Below are 19175 nucleotides of genomic sequence, written 5' to 3' on the forward strand. Positions count from 1 at the left end.
ATATCATAATAATATTATTTATAAATCGAAATATCTGAAAACTTGAATTAACCAAATTTTTACCCTAAATATTTAAAATATCTGAACTAATATTTTTATTCGAATAATCCGAATTCCCTAGACTATATTTGCGAAGTGATTTTGCCATATGTCCTTTCTACAATCAATTTCACAAAACAAATATAAAAATTGATGACATGTCTTATAGTTTAATATGACATGGACAATTGCATTTAATGTTAATTTATATTTTTGGTAAACTTTTTAAAATATGGTAATAACTCATATATTACATTTAATGTCAATTTATATTTTTGGAAATTTTTTTAGAATATGGGAATAACTCATAAATCATCATTAAAATAAATATATTCAAATATGACATTATAAATTTCGAAATATAATTTAATTATATATTTTTAAATTATAAAATTTTATTACTAAAATTTTTAAAAATGTATACAATTTTTTTAGAAAATTATAAAAATTTAATCGTAAAATCATTATTTTCTTATATATCTACAAATTTTATAAATATTGTTTAATTTTAATTTTTGGTAATTATGCAACTTATACAAATTTATTTAATATATTTAATTAAAATAAATAGATAGAAAAATCTATCTAAAATTATAATTTCAAATATATACATGCATATTCTTAAATATAATTTTTATGTTTAATTAAATCAAATTTATATTAAAATATTGATACGAAAAAAAAAATTTACAATATTAATAAAATTTTATTTTAAAATATAATTCATATTTATCTGTTAAAAAAATATTTTAAATATTTTTACTGCACATGGTGCAGGAAGACACCTAGTTACTTAATGTTTAATTCGAAAAATCTGAATTATACGTTATACCATATTATCTGAAATTATCTAAAAACCAGAACCAAACTGAAGCCGAGTGGACGAAATTTTTTTTAGATATTAGTTGGTTCCTAAATTTGATATCCGAATCAAACCAAAAACCGAAATAGCCAAACTGAAGTAGCTATCAAATTCATAAATAACAATGGTTTTTAAATCGCTCAAAGCAAAAAAACCGAAAACCGAAATCGAACCAAATAAAAATGGGACGCTCACGCCAATGAACAATAGATGCCAAATTGGTTTAGACATGTGTGGTTTGTTCGGTTTACCAATTTAATGATTTACTTGAAACCGGTTAAGTAGCTCAAAACTTCAACACTATCTCCGGCGAATTCACTTTGCTCAACTTCTCTCTCTCTAAGCTTCAATGGCTTTCTCATTCTCCTTAACTTCGCCTTCACCAAGCTCGACTCTTTCCTATTCCAACATCCACCAATTCCCAAACCCGTCTTCTTCATTTCCCGTTTCGTTATCTGTCTCGTCACCGAGCAACACCCGCCGCCATCTTCGTCTCTCCATCACCTCCGCGTTGAATCCGCAGACGAAGAAAGCTTCAACGGGTAGTGGTGGGACCAACAAGAAACGGAAGAAGAAGGGGAAAAGTGTCAACCTTGAGGAGAATTGGAAATTGAGAGAAGCAGATGCTGTTCTTGAGGAAGATTATGATAATGATGATGATGGTTCTCTTGCGAACTCTCCTCCTACCATACCTAAGCCACCTGCTGGGTTCGTTATTGATGAGACTGGTAGAGTTCTTATGGCTTCTAAGAAGCGAATCGCCACTGTGGTATGAGTCACTTCTTTCCTTTTTCCCCATAAAGCTTCACTCTTTGGTAGTTGTTGTGTAAGGAAAGGAGAATTTTAAGTGGTTTTTGTTGTTGTGAATGAGACAGGTTGATCCGACAAACAATAGTCCTTTGGATTGTGTAATAAGACGAGTGTTTACGAGTAGTAAAGGAGAGGACTGTATGCTTCTTTGCCCTGTTGATACGTGAGTCAATCTTTTGTTTTTCTTCTCTTTCTCTTATCATGTTGACAAGTTTGTTCTTTCTTACGTGATTGATTCGCTTATTGCTTCAGGCCAGTTCAGATTTTGAAGAGCACAAACATAGATGGATGGTCAGCTGTAAGTTTTCTCCATCAATTTTTTCTCTCATTTCCATTTCTCTTTTGCTTCAGAAGAGATTTACCTTTTGTAGAAAAGTCATTTTCTAGATTTATTTTGCTTTGTTCAGGACCTTTGTTTTGATTGTCCGGATGTTTCTGACATTTTAGGTTAGTGATGAAGAGGTTGAATCTCTTCTTCCTGCTGCTGCTTATGCTCTTGCAAAGATCCATATGCATCTTGTACACAGCGGGTAGGAGGACCCTGCCCTGTTTTCAAGCTTTAGTTTCCTATGTTTCTTTGTGTCTAATACCATCTAATGGGTTTATCACTTGTAAATCAGATTCTGTTACACTGCAAGGGGAGGCTTTTGCTACACTGAAGATAATGTCTTCGATTTTCGCACAGGCAACAACCTCTGTCTTCTGATATTTATGCATGATTAATTTTCCCTAGCATCGGCTCTATATGACCACACTAATCTTGGCTTCATATTTACTATGAATATATGGTATTAATGCTTGAATGTAGTTAATTGTAGAGTTGCGAGATTACAACGGATAATAGGTAGAAAACCTCGGAACTTGCATGGTCCTGTGAACTTGCATCTTTAGTAAAAAGTCTATGGTTATCTCATGTTTGGTTCTTGTTATCTACTTTCTTCTAAGTGAGAGGTGTTTTTACTGGTCTGCTCAGATGCTTGTCTGGTTATTATTGTGTCCTACTTTGCTCAGATGTCATTAAATGTGTAGAAACATCAACTATTTGCAGATGATGGCCAAGATGTTGAAGGTTTGCCAACTGAAGGGGTTGAGATTACATGTTTTCATCTGGTATATACCATTGCTTTCGGCATTTTTCTTATTGATAATTTGAGGTGTCTTTTAGGATGTTGAGATGTCTAAACATGAATTGTGAAATCAGGATGGATCACACTATATGGTCTACACGCCTTCAGATCCACTTCTCTTTGTTGCTGCCAAGGTAAGTTTGTAAACTTTAGTTGCTTTTAAAAACTTTTACCAAGCTGTAGCATTTTTCATGTAAAGAATGTGAAACAAGAGTGATAAAATGTCAACTCCATCTATGCAGGATCCGAATGGGCTGCTGCAAATTGCTGATGATGTAAGTGAACCTCTCTGTTATGTACTTACAGAGTCTTTTGGGTTACTAAAAAGGTGTTGAGCAAAAGCTGCACTACTAGATGTTGACATTCTGTGATCTCAAAAATTGATCCACTTAGACTATTTGATAGGCCTTAGCAAACATAGTGTGACGTTTCTAGTAAAATTAGAGAGCAAAAGGAAACAGGACTAGGTTCTTGGTTACTTTTGGTTCTCTGGTTTTAGAAGGGAGAATTGCTTCTAATCTAACACATGTATGCCAATGGGGTTACAGGAGCTCCTAGACGATCCAGCCGTGATCAGCGCCATAGACGAGGAAACAGAATTCAATGCATTGGTGGTACGTAGATTTAACATTAACAAACATTTTAATTGTTTTAAGAAAAAGAAAGTGATGTGGTAAACTGGTTGTTTTGGGCAGGAGGAAGAGGCGGCTCTTCTGGAATCATTGCTTGGGGAAGAAATTTAAAAGCTTTCATAGAAAGACATACTTACTTAGCTTTCTTTCTTTCTTTTTATGTTCCATATCAATGCTGTTTTCCTGTTTTATCATTTATAAAAAATGTTTTTTCTATTGCAAATCTTTATCTTTGGGAATGGAATGTTAATTGAGTTCCGATCATTTGTATGCAAAAGTAGATGTACAGAGACGTATGGTTCAAACACCAAAGCAGAAAACTCCATTGATTAGCTCTGCCTCAGATTGACATATACTAATTTTCACTTTGCAGTTAATACGCATTTTCACTTAAATAATTTGTTTTTATTCTTCGGTGGGAAGTGTGGCCGTAAAAAGCCTATCCACCCATTTGTTTTCTTTCGAATCTTCTTGCGGCTGTGTACCAACCACCATCAGAGCTTAACTGAGATAGACAATCAGTGTTCATGGCGCTTACCGTCCGGCCTCTATCTGTTCCTCGTAATTCTCTTGTTCCTTCTCTTCGGTGTCCTCTCTATCAGCTAGTGTTTCTGTCTGGGTTTGTGTGAATTTATTAATTTTGACATTCGTTTGTAACCACAGTTTTGTATAAAGAAAAAACGAGACTTGATGTGGTGCTGATGTTTTGTCTGCTCCTCTTTTTACGTTTTTAATATTAAACTGGACGTTTAGTTGTTTCAGTGGATGAGCTTCCCCCTGTTCTGACCACTGGAAGTGACATTTTTAATTGCCTCTTTAGGAAGTGGTGAAGTTTCTGGGATCAGAGGTTTTAATTTGCGGAATGGATTGAGTTTGTGGAGAAAACATCTTGTGAAACAAAACAAGGGAGCTTACATTTGTTGCTCGTTCAGTACAGACAACGATCCCCTGTTACCTTCTATCCAGCAGTTAACCAATGCTCGTGTCATCTATAGTGTATCTGCCGCACTGGGTCATAACAAGGTATCTTTCTCTTTAAATTACTGTATTTGCTTTATGTTTTTTTTTTTTAAACTATTATTTTGCTGACAGGACTCACATCCGGAATGCAGCGCAAGAGTTCCTGCCATTGTCACAGCTCTTGAGAAGAATGAGCTCACTCCTAAGGTGATTTAGTCTCTTGACATTCATTTATCTTTAAGGCAAATCTCAAGAAGATGCAGATCAGTATGTACATATATATATATATCTGAATCACAATTCTTGTGGAAAGTTATCTTAGCTTGAAATTTTCTCATGTAGTATTGTATTTCAGTTCCGTGGCTCGGAGATTCTTGAACTTGCAAATTTCAAGAATGCGACAATAGAAGACATTGCAAATGTTCACGAGAAGGCTTATGTCTTAGGCCTGGAGAAGGTTCTATCTATTGACAAAACTTTTTATTCCATAAGCAACCAGTAATATACGCCTAATAGCAAAGAATACGAGTTTGAATTTATCTGACCATTTACAAACTCATTCTTAGTTCAGGCAATGGATCAAGCTTCAGATTCAGGACTAATTTTCATTGAAGGCTCTGGACCAACATACGCCACTTCAACGGTAAGTGCTTTGTGTTCATAGTCTTACATCTCCACAAGAATCGTTTTCGCTCCCTGAATCTCTTCCCTCTGTCCCAGACATTCCAAGATTCACTTACCGCAGCCGGCGCTGGAATGGCTTTAGTTGATTCAGTGGTGATGTCTCATCTCACCATGTAATGCTTCAGATTCATTAATGTTGGAAATGGTAGTAGATTTCTTAGCAACTTGATATGACCGTATGTTTCAGGTCGCAGCATCAAGAAACAGCTTGGACCCTCCAACTGGCTTTGCGTTGATAAGACCTCCAGGACACCACGCTGTGCCAAAAGGCCCAATGGGTTTCTGCGTTTTTGGTAATGTGGCAATCGCAGCTCGCCACGCCCAAAGTGCACATGGTCTGAAACGCGTCTTCATTATTGACTTCGATGTTCACCATGGAAATGGCACAAACGATGCGTTTTCTGAGGATCCTGATATATTCTTTTTGTCAACTCATCAGGTACGTACGCCTGCTTGTTATTTTTAGTTCGAGAATGAACACAAGTCGTTATGTTATGTCATGTAAAAAAAAATCGCAGGATGGAAGCTATCCTGGAACAGGGAAGATAAGTGACATAGGCAAAGGAAAAGGTGAAGGCACCACTCTGAACTTACCTTTACCTGGAGGATCAGGTGATATTGCAATGAGAAGTGCTTTTGAAGAAATCATTGTTCCTTGTGTTCAACGTTTCAAGCCAGATCTTATTCTTGTTTCTGCCGGGTGAGTAGAGAAACTTATACGTTTGTAAAATAGTGTTTTTAAAACCGAACCGAACCGACCCAATGATTTAACAAGGTTCGGGACCTGGACATAGCTGGATTGAATCTCAAAATTATTAGTATCAAAAATCCATAAACCAACATATGAACGAAATAATGTTTTATATTTGGTATTTATTTATATTTTGATTATGTATTATATTTACTGATATTAATTTTAAATATATATATATATATATATATATATTTTATTAAAAATATATTGAATCAGGTTATTGAACCATGTTTAACAGGTTCAGCTTCTGGTCTTTTAAAACATTGGTTTAAACCATCTCATTTGTCTCTCTATCTGTGGTTAGGTATGATGCTCATGTCCTGGATCCACTAGCGAATCTGCAGTTCACAACCGGAACATACTACTCATTGGCGAAAGATATAAAACAGTTAGCAAAAGAAGTATGTGGAGGGCGTTGTGTGTTCTTCCTGGAAGGAGGATACAATCTTGAGTCACTTTCTGCATCAGTAGCAGACTCGTTTCGAGCGTTGCTTGGGGAAGAAAGCTTGGCATCAGAGTTCGATAACCCAGCGTACTTGTATGATGAACCGATGAGGAAGGTGCATGATGCTATTGAGAGAGCCAAAAGCATTCATTGTTTATAAAGAGTATTTGCTTCAAAATGTCTACAGATGTTGTGATTAGATAAGTAATATAAATGTGTCAAATTAACCTAATGTTCTTGTAAATAGTATTATCAAAACTTCCACGTTTACCTATAGATTCCAAGAAAATGTCTCACTGCTTGTAAATTATAATATCAAAACATCCACCTTTACCTATAGATGCCAAGAAAATGTCTCACTGCGCCGACCAACGGGTATTAAACGAATAATTAATAGAACATAAAACGTGGGAAGAAGTAGAACTCTGTTGTTTACGTTATCCAACGGTGTTCATGCAAATCGAGATTGCATGCTAGTGTTGACTGCTTCATCTCAACACCAAACCTACACGTGGAAAGCTACCACCATTGATGACATGTCACGTGTCCAATTCACCGACTTAACCCGCCCTAACACGCCATGTTGCGTGACAGAGCTTCTTATCTTTTCTTTATACGTCCCCACATCGTACTTACTACTTAAGTACTATATAACACATGCGATATCTTTTAAATGATTCATTATTCTGAATCAAAAGTTGGTATAATACCAAAACTATTGAGAGATTCCATCAGTTATTTACAGTTTTATCTAATGAAAATGGAAGTAGGCAAGAGAATGGAGATGTTGGAGAGGAAGTCGTCGATAGAGACGGAGCCCATGACATTGCATCTCGATCAAATAGAACATGCTCGAGAGGAGGCATTGTTTGTGATAAGAACAAAGACATTTCAGGAAGCTATGGATATTTTCACAAAGGTAATCAAATTAATTCTTCATTATTTTTTTTTGTTTCTTCTACTTTGTGACATTTATTAATGGAACTGAAAACATGCAGGAGACGCAAGAGGGGTTAAGGGCGGATGAGGAGAAAAGAGGAAGAAGATGTTTAGATTTGAAGGATTATGATGATGATCAAGACGAGAGATTAATCTTTCTTGATCCTATTGGTTGGGACATTGTTTCAGCTCCTTTTTAATTAATCCAAGAAACGTTTTTGCTTTGTTTTGGCTTTTATATCTTTATTAGTTTTCATCTACTCCTTAAATCTTTCTTGTAATATATCTTTACATCTGAAGATGTTTTGTTGATGAATACACTGTATATTTTAGAATCTTTTTCTAGTAATTAAACACTGGCTGTAATTGGATTGACCATTTTTAGAATGTAATGTTTTGAAATGATCAATTCTTTCTATAAAAAAAAAAGTTTATCCTTTAACTTAATTAATAGAATGAAATGTTCATTTCATCAATTCCAAAAATATCTAACCAAAATACAAAACAAAATATTCCAAGATCATCATTTTGATAAAGAGTAAATGGAATCATCTTATTCCATTCATTTCTATTCCATACGGTTTTTTTTTTTTTTAATTTACCAGTTACGGTATGTTTTGGAATTGAAAAATACCAAGATCATCTAGTGTTTAGTCCGTTGGAAGGGAGAGAACAGTTACAATGATGTTATTTCAGTACAAGTGAAACACGTTTTGTAATGAAACAAGTCAAGCAAAATCTTTGAATGCGAGAAGTTTTATGTCAAAATTAAACCGAACCAAAATAAATTAAACTGTATCGAACCAAACCGAATACTCTAAAATTAACTAATCTACCGGTTCGATAAACCTTCTTCTGTGATTATTGAGAGGAAGAAGGAAAGCTGCAACTTCAAATCTTCTCGAGCGACGACGATGAACGCCAACTGTTTATTCTCACCTTCTCCTCCTCCTCGCCTCTTCCCTCCTCGCTCCATATCGAGTCTTTCTCCTTCTGTTTATCGCAGAACCGGAGTTGTCTCCGAAGATGTGGCCGTCGAGTGTCGGAATCTCTGTTTCTCCGCCACTACAAGACCGGGGATCTCCGTCCCCATTCTCCGTGACTGCTCCTTTCGGATTCCTTCGGGGCAGTTATGGATGATTCTTGGTCCCAACGGCTGTGGCAAATCTACCCTTCTCAAGGTCTCTCTCATTGCAAGTTCTCGCTCTCCGTTTTGTTAATGAAAGCTTTTCGTTATCCTAAAGTCATCTTAGAGTCGTCAAGCTCTTATAGTCACATGGGTCAGGGAAAAGGTCGAATCTTTCGATGTTGTGTGGCTTATATATCTTCATTAACTCTGCTTTGGAACGTTTGCAGATTTTAGCAGGTGTGGTGAATCCAACCAGCGGCAATATCTTTGTGGAAAAGCCCAAGAATTTTGTGTTTCAGAATCCTGATCATCAGGTTATGTTTCTTGCTCTTACGATGTTGATCATCTATTTGTATTTTTATGTTAAAAGGATCATACTTTTATTGTGATTTGTTCTTTCTGAGTCCCTAATGTTGTTTTTATGGTTAAGCTCATGCCTATATCGTATAGACAGCCTTAATCCAAACCTTTAGTTTTGTTCTTGTTTTTGTTAATAGCATGAAGATTAACTAATCTTATGATCCTAAGCAATCTGTTTTTGTTTCCCACTGCTAAGACATCTTAGTTAGTAACAGTTGCTTTCTCATGTGTGTTTAGTCTGAGATGTTTTTTTTTTTCAATGGCAGGTAGTGATGCCTACTGTAGAAGCTGATGTAGCGTTTGGTCTTGGCAAGTATCCTGACATGAGTCTAGAAGAAGTTAAGTCCAGGGTGGTTACAGCTCTGGATGCTGTTGGCATGCGTGATTATATGCAGGTTGGATTTACGTTAATTGAATATGTATATGTGCGGTCCTTATTTCGATTATTTATAATAAATTAGAGTCTGGTTTTTGTTTCCAGAGACCGATTCAAACTCTGAGTGGTGGTCAGAAACAAAGAGTCGCCATTGCTGGTGCTTTAGCTGAAGCTTGCAAAGTGCTGTTGTTGGATGAGCTCACAACCTTCCTAGATGAGTCTGACCAGGTAATCGTTTGATTTAACTCTAATAAAATTGTTAATGAAACGCTAGTGGTGTTGTGAGAATTTAGCATATGATTGCTGATCTACCTTGATCTTGTTGTATGATAGAAACTGGAAGTGAGTAACTTGTATATTTCAACAGAATATAAAATGAATTCAACAAAAATGAAAAAATGTTAATCTTCCCTTCATCGATGCTTATTGTTACAGTTGGGTGTGATCAAAGCTGTGAAAGAGTTGATAAATGCAAAGACAGGAGGAGATGTGACGGCGTTATGGGTAACACATCGGTTAGAGGAGCTGGAGTATGCGGATGGAGCTGTGTATATGGAGAATGGGAGGGTGGTCAGGCATGGTGATGCAGCCACCGTACTAGATTTCATTAAGGCCAAACAATCGTCTTACATTGATCAAATTGGTTTTTAACTTTTAACTGATCCTGTCATCAGTGGTAGTCAAAAAGTTGTAGCATGTATAGAGACATCGGAGAGGCAATGAAAAATGGAAATTTACGTAGCTTTTGTAAAAGACTGTGATGTACCCCTGTAGACTGTATAAGCAATTCTCTTATGCAGAGCAAAGTTGATTAGTCCCCGGATCGAAAGGAAAAAAATCAGTGAACACTTAATACGTTGACTACACAAATAGTGGAGATTAGGGCTAGGCAAAAAACCCGGATTTGAAAAACCAAACTGAACCCGATCCGAAAAAGTAGTACCGAACCCGAACCGAAATTGATTAAATATCCGAATGGGTCTAAAATTTTGGTATTTAAATAACCGAAATCGAACCCGATCCGAACCGAAATATTTCGGGTACCCGAATGTATCCGAAATAATTTTATAAACCTATATATTAATTATTTTTAGATTTAATGTATGTTAAAATATATCCAAAATATATTTGATACTTTTAACTTATCCAAAATACTTGAAAATATATACAAATAATCAAAAGTAAATGTCTTAAATAGTTAAAGCATACTCAAAATACCAAAAATACTTAAAATATTTATTTATTTTCTATCCAAATATTCAAATCAAACCAATTTATATGTTAAGTTTACGTATTTTGACATGTGTTATTCAAATTTATATGTAATATATTATTTTGTTTATAAATTTTGAGTATTTTAAAATATATAATGAATTTTAAAATTTTAAAAATAATTTAAATGGGTTATCCGAACCTGAACCGAACCCGCAAAGATCTGAACCGAACCCAAACCAAAATTTAGAAATATCTGAGTGGGACTGAAATCTTTGACCCCGAAAGCTCGAAACCCGAATAGACCCGAACCAAACCCTAATGGATATCCGAACACCCACCCTAGTGGAGATACCTTGTGATGACTATATTGTAACTTAAATATATTTGTTTCGTAATTACAAAAAGAATCCAGATCTTTGGCTCATATTTCTCTCTAGGTCAAAATGTTTACACATATTACATTTAGTCTCCAGTAGTATTGAAACAACATCTAGGTGATGATTGTTTGGATGGTTTTTAGATTTTAGTATTTGGTTTTTGGCTTTTGGTTTTTAGTTTTTAGATTTTGGTTTTTAGTTTTTGGTTTTGATTTTGCAGTAGTTTTTAGATTTTGAAAAAACTCGAATGGCGATTTTGGTTTTTACCTTTAGATTTTTGATTTTACCGTAATTTTAGTTTTTAGAAAAACACAAATGATATTTTTTCAGGTTTTAATTAATTTTAGTATATGTTAGTTAATTATTTTTGTTTGAAGTTGAAATATAGATTAATAACAAAAATAAAACAATAAAATAAATTTCTGAATTTTATTTCTTTGCATTTTTGTTTTTCTAAAATTTGATTACTGATATATTTCAGTTTTTCTGTTATTTTCTAAAACGTTAACTTATAATTTAATTTATTTTTTAAACAAACTTAAAATTACTATAAGAATATATCACAGTTTTCAATAAAATAACACCAATAGATTATTAACAAAACATGCAAACTTTACATAAAAGTAAATTTAAATAATTAAATTAATTTTAGTGGCAAATTTAAAAGAATGTTCTTAATATATATTATTTTGTATTATATATGTTAAACAAATTCTTATTACTAAAACTTATTTGCTCATACTTATAGTAGTTAGCATTTTATTTATTTATTCCTATATTAATGCACAAATGTAACAAAACTTTTAAATTAAAAAAAAAAAAACAAGAAAAAACATCGTGAGATGTAGAAACCAAGAAAATTGAGATTTTGGTTTTTCTTTAGAAAATGACAGTTATTTGAAAAACTAGTTTTCCTAAAATGTAGAGAATCTATTTTCATAAAAATTTCATTGTCTAAAAATTGGTTTTTCCAAAAACAAAATGCAGAAACTACTTCAAATCTGTAAACAATCAACTTCCTAATAACAATAACGGGCACTTCAATCTAACAGAAATGTTAAAATAAGCTTAGATTGCATAACTTGTAAATGTATGTTACATATACAACCAATGGTATAAGACTTCTGGTTTGTTTGCTTTTCTTGTATAATAATCGATTTGCATCTACTTGCATCTCCAAAATACAAATTGGTTAGCTTAATGCAACCAGAAAATATATAAGGCATGGAATGCAACAAAATAATACGTATTTTTGAAAAACTAATAAGAATGATCGTCAATGCATGTTGGTTGTGATGATTCTGAATCATCAAAATCATTAGCTTTATAAATAATAATTTTTAAAAAAATATATAGAACGTAAAAAAAATTATAATAAATATATATGTTCCAAGTTCATATAAAAGCCTGCATTCATAACTCCAAAGTGTATGTGGTATAGATGATCATGTTGGTATAGAATAGCACGGACTGGTGAAAATAAATAATTTTGTTTTTTAATCAACCAATTTTCTGTTAAGATGAGTATAATAACCATATTATATAAAATGAAAGGGTGTCTTGTAAAAAGAAGAAAAGTGACTTATCATCTATAACCCTAGATAGGAGAAGAGAACCAAGACCAACCCTCTCTTTTTTATTCCTTTTATTTTTCTTTCTTTTGTCTTAATATTCACCCTTTTTATCATTTCACCTTAGACTAATCCATCATATTCCTCTTTCTTCAACATTTTCTCTGTTTGATGTAGGTGAAGATAGAGATAGCATCCATGGACATGTCTAGGGGAAGCAACAGTTTTGACTATAAGAAAATCAGTTGTCAGAGAGGTCACTGGAGACCTATTGAAGACGACCACCTCCGGCAACTCGTGGAACAATATGGTCCTAAGAACTGGAATTTCATTGCTCAACATCTTTGTGGAAGATCAGGTAATTAATACTTTTCATATATATAGCTTTGTCTTTTTCATATATGTTCTATATTGGATCTGTGTTTTTTTAAATAATTGAACAATATGGATTCATAGGGAAAAGTTGTAGATTGAGATGGTACAATCAACTTGATCCAAACATCACCAAGAAACCTTTCACTGAGGAAGAAGAAGAGAGACTTCTCAAAGCTCATCGGATCCAGGGGAACCGTTGGGCCTCTATAGCAAGGCTATTCCCAGGGAGGACCGATAACGCTGTCAAGAACCATTTCCATGTCATCATGGCTAGACGCAAACGTGAAAGCTTATCTTCCACGTCCACTTCTACGTTCAACCAAAGCTGGCATAATATGTTGAGCCCTAGTCCTAGTCTTACAAGGCTTAATAGATCCCAGTTTGGACTATGGAGGTATCAAAAGGACAAGAGCCATGGTACCTCGCCTTACACTTTTGTTTCAACACCTAGAGATGATCAGTTTGGATCTTCATCGATCTCGAATGTACGCAAAGAAGTTTATCCTGAGAGGAGAAAGTTGAAAGAGCTGGTGGATGAACACAATAACGCATTTCACACAGCTACACCAGATCAAAACAAGAACTCAGTTGAAGATGGACCATCCACGGGAGATGATGGTGGGAAGAGAAATGTTGCTTTCATTGATTTTCTTGGAGTTGGATTAGTTTCTTAGGTTACACTTTCACAACTCAATGATTTTAAAGGGTATCTATCATTAGGGTTAGGTATCATTTTCAGCCTTTTGCTTCCTCGAAACCTCATATGGATCTTCTATCAATTACAACTCTCGTTTTCCATCCATTTAAATCTATATATACAACATTTATATATGTAGGTGTCAACATGTACATATAATTATATACGTTTGTGTATCACATGCATTTAAATTGGTACATACGCATACGTGTATGTGTCCCTGTCGTTATTGTTGGTGTAATGCATGGTTTGCTAATTAGTAGAGATGCATGTAACAAATATTTATAGGCGTATTAATACACAAGGAGATGCAAGTCTTGTAAGTGTATATAATACGTATGTGGGTACTAATTACCAAATAGCTGATGTATTGGAACCTGTAAGGCTTGAAATTGTTAATCTCCGTGGGAGCTTGTATCAAAAGGTACATGTTATATGATATTTTTAGTGCGTTAGTTACATTAGACCGTCATTACATGCAATATTTGCATGGTGTTTGGGTGAAACGGATAAATCGTTTTCTCATTGCTGGCTTTACGGACATGCCTAAAACCAATTTGTTTATATACTTATTAATTATTTCGGTGCAATCATCTAGTTTTTTTCAAAGAATAAATAATCTGCATGTATTCAATAATATCTGAGTGATACGTGTAATTGGCAAGTACCCGATTGTATCCAACATATGCTTTATTAACCCTAAATGCTGTTAATGTTTCTCATAATCTTATTTCACCTAGATTGCATTTTTACCATTTTGGACTATGTCTTTGTTTGGAGGATGATTTCATGATTTCTCCAAGTTTGTTAAGCTTGGTTTTTTGTTAATGCTAAGCTGGTAATGGTTTCATGGGACTTGGTCTTTGTTTAAGAATGTTAAGAGACCTGTCGAAGTTGAGTTCTATAGAGATTTGTATGTTTGAAAATCAGATATTTCGGGTAAGTTCGGGTTTGTTGGATCAAATTTGATTTTGTACACAGAGAACAACCGAATCCGATAAATTTTTGATTCTTTCGGATATTACCGAAACCCCATACATAACTGAATCTGATCTGGAATTTTATAATGAAATCATGAAATCTGAAATCCGAAGTAACAATCCGAACCCAATCTGATACACGAATGCACATGCATACTTAGCATCTTACACATATTATCTAGCTAGTTTTCACAAGAGTCCTAACATCATAGACCTAAATATATTTAGCTGTATTCATAAAATTATTATTTTCTTACAAATGACTTATCTATCTTTCTTTTTGTTTGTTTCTCAAGATTAAAAATTCTGACTATTATCAAATAAACAATCAAATTCGCAATCCACATAACAAAGATATTTGAAGTCTCCAGTCTAATATAACTCGTTATACGTCGTTATGCAGAAGAACTGCTTATACGTCATTATGTGGAAAACCTACTTTATTGACCAACGATGACGCTTTCACGCACCTAAACGCTATATTCTTTTGCTAGTGGGTGAAATACAAACGGTGTGCAAGACAATGACGGTAAAAAATGAATATGCAGACATCTATATTGAATCAATCAAAGTATATTTCGTTACACAAAGTATGTGTCAAAAGAATCAAAATTCACAAACAAGAATAAACAAATGTGAAAAAGGATTACTTATCAAAAAAAAAAAATGTGAAAAAGGAAAACCAAGATGGCATCTTCTGAAGTGACCAAGAATCTTGTCCCCAAAAAAAAACTTGCTCAAACTCATGGACCTCCTATATCACATGGAACTCTATATATAGAAAAATACTAACCACAAACTCATCTATAAACACTGAGAGACCAAACCTTCCTTCTGCAAAAGCTGTGGACACGACAAAGGAAAAACATCACTAGCATAACCAGAAACATCTTTGCATTTCCATTTCTCAGTATGAGGCAACCCAAGAAGCGTTACATTCCTCAAACATACGTCCTGAAACGTTCCTCCTTCAACACCAAGCAACATGGGAGCCTTCCTCGAGTCCACACTCACGACATTACTAATATAAATCCCTTTAACTCTCGGCATAGCTTTAGGATCCCACTTATCATCAGGATGATCATTTGAGCCTCTACTGAATCTAATAGGAACTTTCACTTTCTCTAGTAATACATTACTGATGGTGATGTTCGAAATGTAACCGCCTCTTCCTACATCTGTTTTGATACGGAGCCCAGCTGCTGAATCCCAGACGTGAATGTCTTGGATGGTAATGTTGAAAATCCCACCAGACATCTCGCTTCCTATTCCAACACCTGAACAAGTCCGTGTAGTGCCAGAGATTCGTCTGATGATGATGTTTGAACTAGGACGTGCCATAGCCATACCATACTGGTCCCACCCGCTCTTCACAGCTACAAGGTCATCGCCGCTTTCGATGTAACAGTCCTCAATGCAGACATTGGTGCTTGAATCTGCAATGTTATTCAGAGAAATAAGACACAAGACAAGATTGTATGCAAGCAAACAATCAAGACCAGAGTAGAGAATCCTTACCTGGATCTATACCATCGGTGTTAGGAGCATTCATCGGAGCAAGGATGGTCATATCTCTAATAACAACATTGCTGCAAAACAAAGTCATAAAAGGTTATTCAAATGATGTAAAAATGCAAGCAAAAACCGTTGGAATTATAAGTAAGAACCTGCAGTAAACAGGATGTACTGTCCAAAAAGGAGAGTTGAGCAAGGTGAGGTTGGAGATGAGGATGTTATGAGAGTTCTTGATCTCAATAAGATGGCCTCTCGTATGCACCAGTGTTCTGTTCCACCATAACTCCCACCACATTTTCCCCTGTCCATCAATTGTACCATTTTCACCTGTAGTTTAAAATTTTTTTTTAATAAATCTAGATGTCATTATTATAGAACTAGAAACTGATTTATTTTCTTTATTACTCTCAGTCTCAGAGAATTAAAGGACAGAACCCAAAAGCAAATGCGTTAATTCTAGAGAATTCCAAACTCTTTAAGACCATGTAAACCCAAAACCAAGTCAACCTAAACTGTCTCTCCTGATAGCTATAGATCAGCTGATCTGGCTAAAGCAGAGACTACGACACCCGCCTTGACTGTTTCAAACGCAGCATTTACTTTGTGTAATATACTTTTCAACCAAATATAAAGAAATTTCGCCTTCCATTTGCATTGGCCTTCTAGTTCACGTCAAGGAATGAAAAAACATTAAGGAAAATATCTTTGCAGAGAAAACAGAGTAATTTTTTACCCAACAATCCATAGAAGCTTTTGGTAATGGTTGAACAGATATAATAAGCGCAAGTAACTGGAGTACTGAATAAAAACAAGAGAGTAAAGTAGTACCTGTAATGACAACATTAGTGAGATTGTCTCCATGAATGAGGCTAATGTGTCTACCACCAGGTCTCTCTCTCCCTCTTCCATAAGAAGGTAACGGCTCTATTATTGGCCATTCCTCTGGGTCCTATCAAACCATGATCCCAGACAAAAATATTGAAATTGTAACCGTGATCAGTTCATGTAAACTTAAAAATGATAAAAGCAAAGAAAGAAATAAACAAAATTAGTACAGCTGACTTTTGAGCTTACAAGACACTACTAGCAGACAAATTTGAACCAATATCAAAAACGGAAAAAGCTCTTGGTATCATGGCACATGACAAGCAAAACTGAAGAATAATTTAATACTACAAATTAGAAGACCACAGAAGTAATCTGGTAGATCTAAATTCTTATAAAAAAAACATGCTTCAGACAAAAGTAATCTAGTCATTTTTAACTCTTGTAAGAATCTTATTAGCATATAAAAATGGTTTCTTTCACTTCTTCCTAGACCCTTTTTTTACAGCAACTACTAATGACATCAAAAGCACATTTAACAAAGTAAATCCGAAAATGATCAAGATTTATACAAATCAAAGAGGATTTTCCCACTCATAACACAACTCTTTCTACTTTCAAACACTAGGTGTGGTGGGGTCCGTTACAGACTTTTCACGAGTGACCGTGATTAGCGTAATCTACCGAAAGTGTTTACCAACCAACCAAACTTAACGAACCGACAAAGCCGTAACCAAGTTTTGGATTCTCACAGAGCAATCATCAAATGGTGATTGGTAAACACATACTATTAAATCAATTATAACTCTGTTCATAGCCAAGCAATACCAGCTTAACTAGAGTTTTGTTTTTACCTGGGATCCCAAAATAACAGCGCCTTGTTCGAGGAAGAGCGTGAAGTTACTGGTGAGGTTAAAGCTTCCCGAGAGCCACGTGCCCTTTGGGACATTAAGCTGGGCCCCACCCTCTGCCGCAAAACCTTTTAGATTCGCTACGGCGCGGCGGAAAGCCTCCGTGTTCGACGTCTTACCGTCTCCGACTCCGCCGAATTCGGTTAATGACATGACGATCCGTTTCGGGGACGGGTCGTGGTTAAAAAACCCGGAGCATGTAACCGGGTCATGTATCGCCGTGGTGGGGATAAAGAGAGGGAGGAATGATCTGGAGGAGATTTGGTGAGAGAGAATGGCTAAGACGGTGAAAGCAAGGAGAAGGAGCACCCACGACGGTCTTGTGATAGAACTCACAACACTCGGCTTCTCAGATTCCATCGTTATTTGATTCAGATGAAATGAAGAATTGACGAAGCAGAGGAGAATCTCTGAGATTATAATAATTATGAACAGAAGAGTTGTAAAATGAAGCTTTTCGTGATGGGTTTGAGAGAAAGAAATGAAAAGTCAGAATTGCATGTGTGTGCAAATGATTACCGTAAAGCTTTTGGTTCGTGACAACGAAGGTGGAAGATTGATGATACCTTACCTCTAATATTCGACAAGCAACACTTGTTTATACTTTTCTTTGTCTGAAAATAGAAAAGAGAATGTAATTTTAAAAAAAAAAATGTATACAGACAGGACACATATGTCGTGTAAAAGGCACTAACAATGGTGCATGTGAAGTGCCAAAAGCCAAAGGTGGTAAAGGGAAGGAAAAAAAAAAAAAAAAAAGAAAGAGAGAAAGTGCATTTTTTTTTTTTTAACACAGAAGAGAGAAAGTGCACATATCTTCTGAAAAATAAATAAAAAATAAAATTTATTTTTTATGTAAGAAGAAGATCACGGGTAAGATTTTACATCTCATTATCTATGGGCCTTTAAATGGTCTGGTATAGTGACTGGGTCTTTTTCTTTTCTCTTATGACAAACTAAATATATCTTACAGAGTAGTTGCCTGTCCGTATTGTATATTTTTTGTACTTTTCGATCTATTACAATAAAAATATGATGATTCCTAAAATTGTAAGGTAGATAGATACTGAAATGATATTTGTATTCTTTATATATGTGTCAAGAAATATATTCATTTTTTTTGGTCCAATCATATCTTTGGACATCATTTTTTGTGTGTTCCAGACTTTCAGTTCAGGTTCTATATAACCGACACAACAAAAAAGGCTTGTTTAAAAACTGAGCTGGGCCGACTTAGACTCGCCCTTGCACATTTATTAGACTGGTTTTATTTTATCCAGCCCATAGAAAAAAACACGAGCCTGTATAAAAACTGAGCTAGGCCGATTTGGACTTGCAACCTTTTGAAAGAGAGGGTCAATTATTTTGGATTAGGATGGGATTAATGATAACGAAGTAATTAAAGAGATGATGGTGGTATGTAATCATGCTTTTATCATCATCATCATCCCAAGTTGGAAGTCGTGCGTGCGCGGCGTCTGACTTTGACCAGCTAAAAGCTCGAAATGCGCCACGTCATCGTCTCTCTTTCTTTTCTCGCAGTAGTCTACATTTGAATTAAATGTCATTTTTTAAATTCACAACTCAAACAA

General features: G+C 35.0%; 6 protein-coding genes across 8 annotated transcripts; 5 read left to right on the plus strand and 1 right to left on the minus strand.

Moving 5' to 3' along the window:
* The first annotated feature begins 1198 nt into the window (after nt 1–1198).
* Nucleotides 1199–3760, plus strand: LOC106312847. Its single transcript, XM_013750524.1, has 10 exons — nt 1199–1670; nt 1777–1874; nt 1964–2009; nt 2159–2241; nt 2332–2396; nt 2760–2821; nt 2913–2972; nt 3081–3113; nt 3387–3452; nt 3534–3760. The coding sequence occupies exons 1-10, from the start codon at nt 1251–1253 to the stop codon at nt 3579–3581; spliced, it is 981 nt and encodes a 326-aa protein (XP_013605978.1). The 5' UTR covers nt 1199–1250; the 3' UTR covers nt 3582–3760.
* Nucleotides 3761–3896: 136 nt separating this feature from the next.
* Nucleotides 3897–6589, plus strand: LOC106312834 (histone deacetylase 14). Of its 2 annotated transcripts, none has more exons than XM_013750514.1 (9): nt 3897–4031; nt 4291–4493; nt 4563–4637; nt 4773–4887; nt 5002–5073; nt 5151–5207; nt 5302–5553; nt 5633–5814; nt 6173–6589. In XM_013750514.1, exons 2-9 carry the CDS (start codon nt 4447–4449, stop codon nt 6471–6473), a joined length of 1101 nt encoding a protein of 366 aa, XP_013605968.1. In that variant the 5' UTR covers nt 3897–4031; nt 4291–4446; the 3' UTR covers nt 6474–6589. The 2 variants fall into 2 exon arrangements, with proteins under 2 accessions (XP_013605968.1, XP_013605960.1); XM_013750506.1 differs by having other exon boundaries at nt 4786–4887.
* Nucleotides 6590–6978: 389 nt separating this feature from the next.
* Nucleotides 6979–7609, plus strand: LOC106300677. Its single transcript, XM_013736879.1, has 2 exons — nt 6979–7232; nt 7312–7609. Exons 1-2 carry the CDS (start codon nt 6987–6989, stop codon nt 7450–7452), a joined length of 387 nt encoding a protein of 128 aa, XP_013592333.1. The 5' UTR covers nt 6979–6986; the 3' UTR covers nt 7453–7609.
* Nucleotides 7610–8123: 514 nt separating this feature from the next.
* LOC106344364 (ABC transporter I family member 10, chloroplastic) lies at nt 8124–9861 on the plus strand. Its single transcript, XM_013783764.1, has 5 exons — nt 8124–8433; nt 8609–8695; nt 9008–9136; nt 9223–9345; nt 9553–9861. The coding sequence occupies exons 1-5, from the start codon at nt 8167–8169 to the stop codon at nt 9766–9768; spliced, it is 822 nt and encodes a 273-aa protein (XP_013639218.1). The 5' UTR covers nt 8124–8166; the 3' UTR covers nt 9769–9861.
* A 2501-nt stretch (nt 9862–12362) lies between these two features.
* LOC106300295 (transcriptional activator Myb) lies at nt 12363–13636 on the plus strand. Its single transcript, XM_013736409.1, has 2 exons — nt 12363–12638; nt 12737–13636. Exons 1-2 carry the CDS (start codon nt 12479–12481, stop codon nt 13327–13329), a joined length of 753 nt encoding a protein of 250 aa, XP_013591863.1. The 5' UTR covers nt 12363–12478; the 3' UTR covers nt 13330–13636.
* A 1247-nt stretch (nt 13637–14883) lies between these two features.
* Nucleotides 14884–18247, minus strand: LOC106344601 (probable polygalacturonase). 2 transcript variants are annotated; one of them, XM_013783959.1, is made up of 6 exons: nt 18103–18247; nt 17527–17993; nt 16676–16796; nt 16000–16174; nt 15851–15921; nt 14884–15768 (listed from the first exon to the last, which is right to left on the minus strand). In XM_013783959.1, the coding sequence occupies exons 2-6, from the start codon at nt 17941–17943 to the stop codon at nt 15137–15139; spliced, it is 1416 nt and encodes a 471-aa protein (XP_013639413.1). In that variant the 5' UTR covers nt 17944–17993; nt 18103–18247; the 3' UTR covers nt 14884–15136. The 2 variants fall into 2 exon arrangements, with proteins under 2 accessions (XP_013639413.1, XP_013639407.1); XM_013783953.1 differs by having other exon boundaries at nt 17527–18247.
* Between the last annotated feature and the right edge of the window lie 928 nt (nt 18248–19175).

The sequence above is a fragment of the Brassica oleracea genome, chromosome C1, assembly GCF_000695525.1.
Source record: "Brassica oleracea var. oleracea cultivar TO1000 chromosome C1, BOL, whole genome shotgun sequence".
In the NCBI taxonomy this organism is placed as follows: domain Eukaryota; kingdom Viridiplantae; phylum Streptophyta; class Magnoliopsida; order Brassicales; family Brassicaceae; genus Brassica; species Brassica oleracea.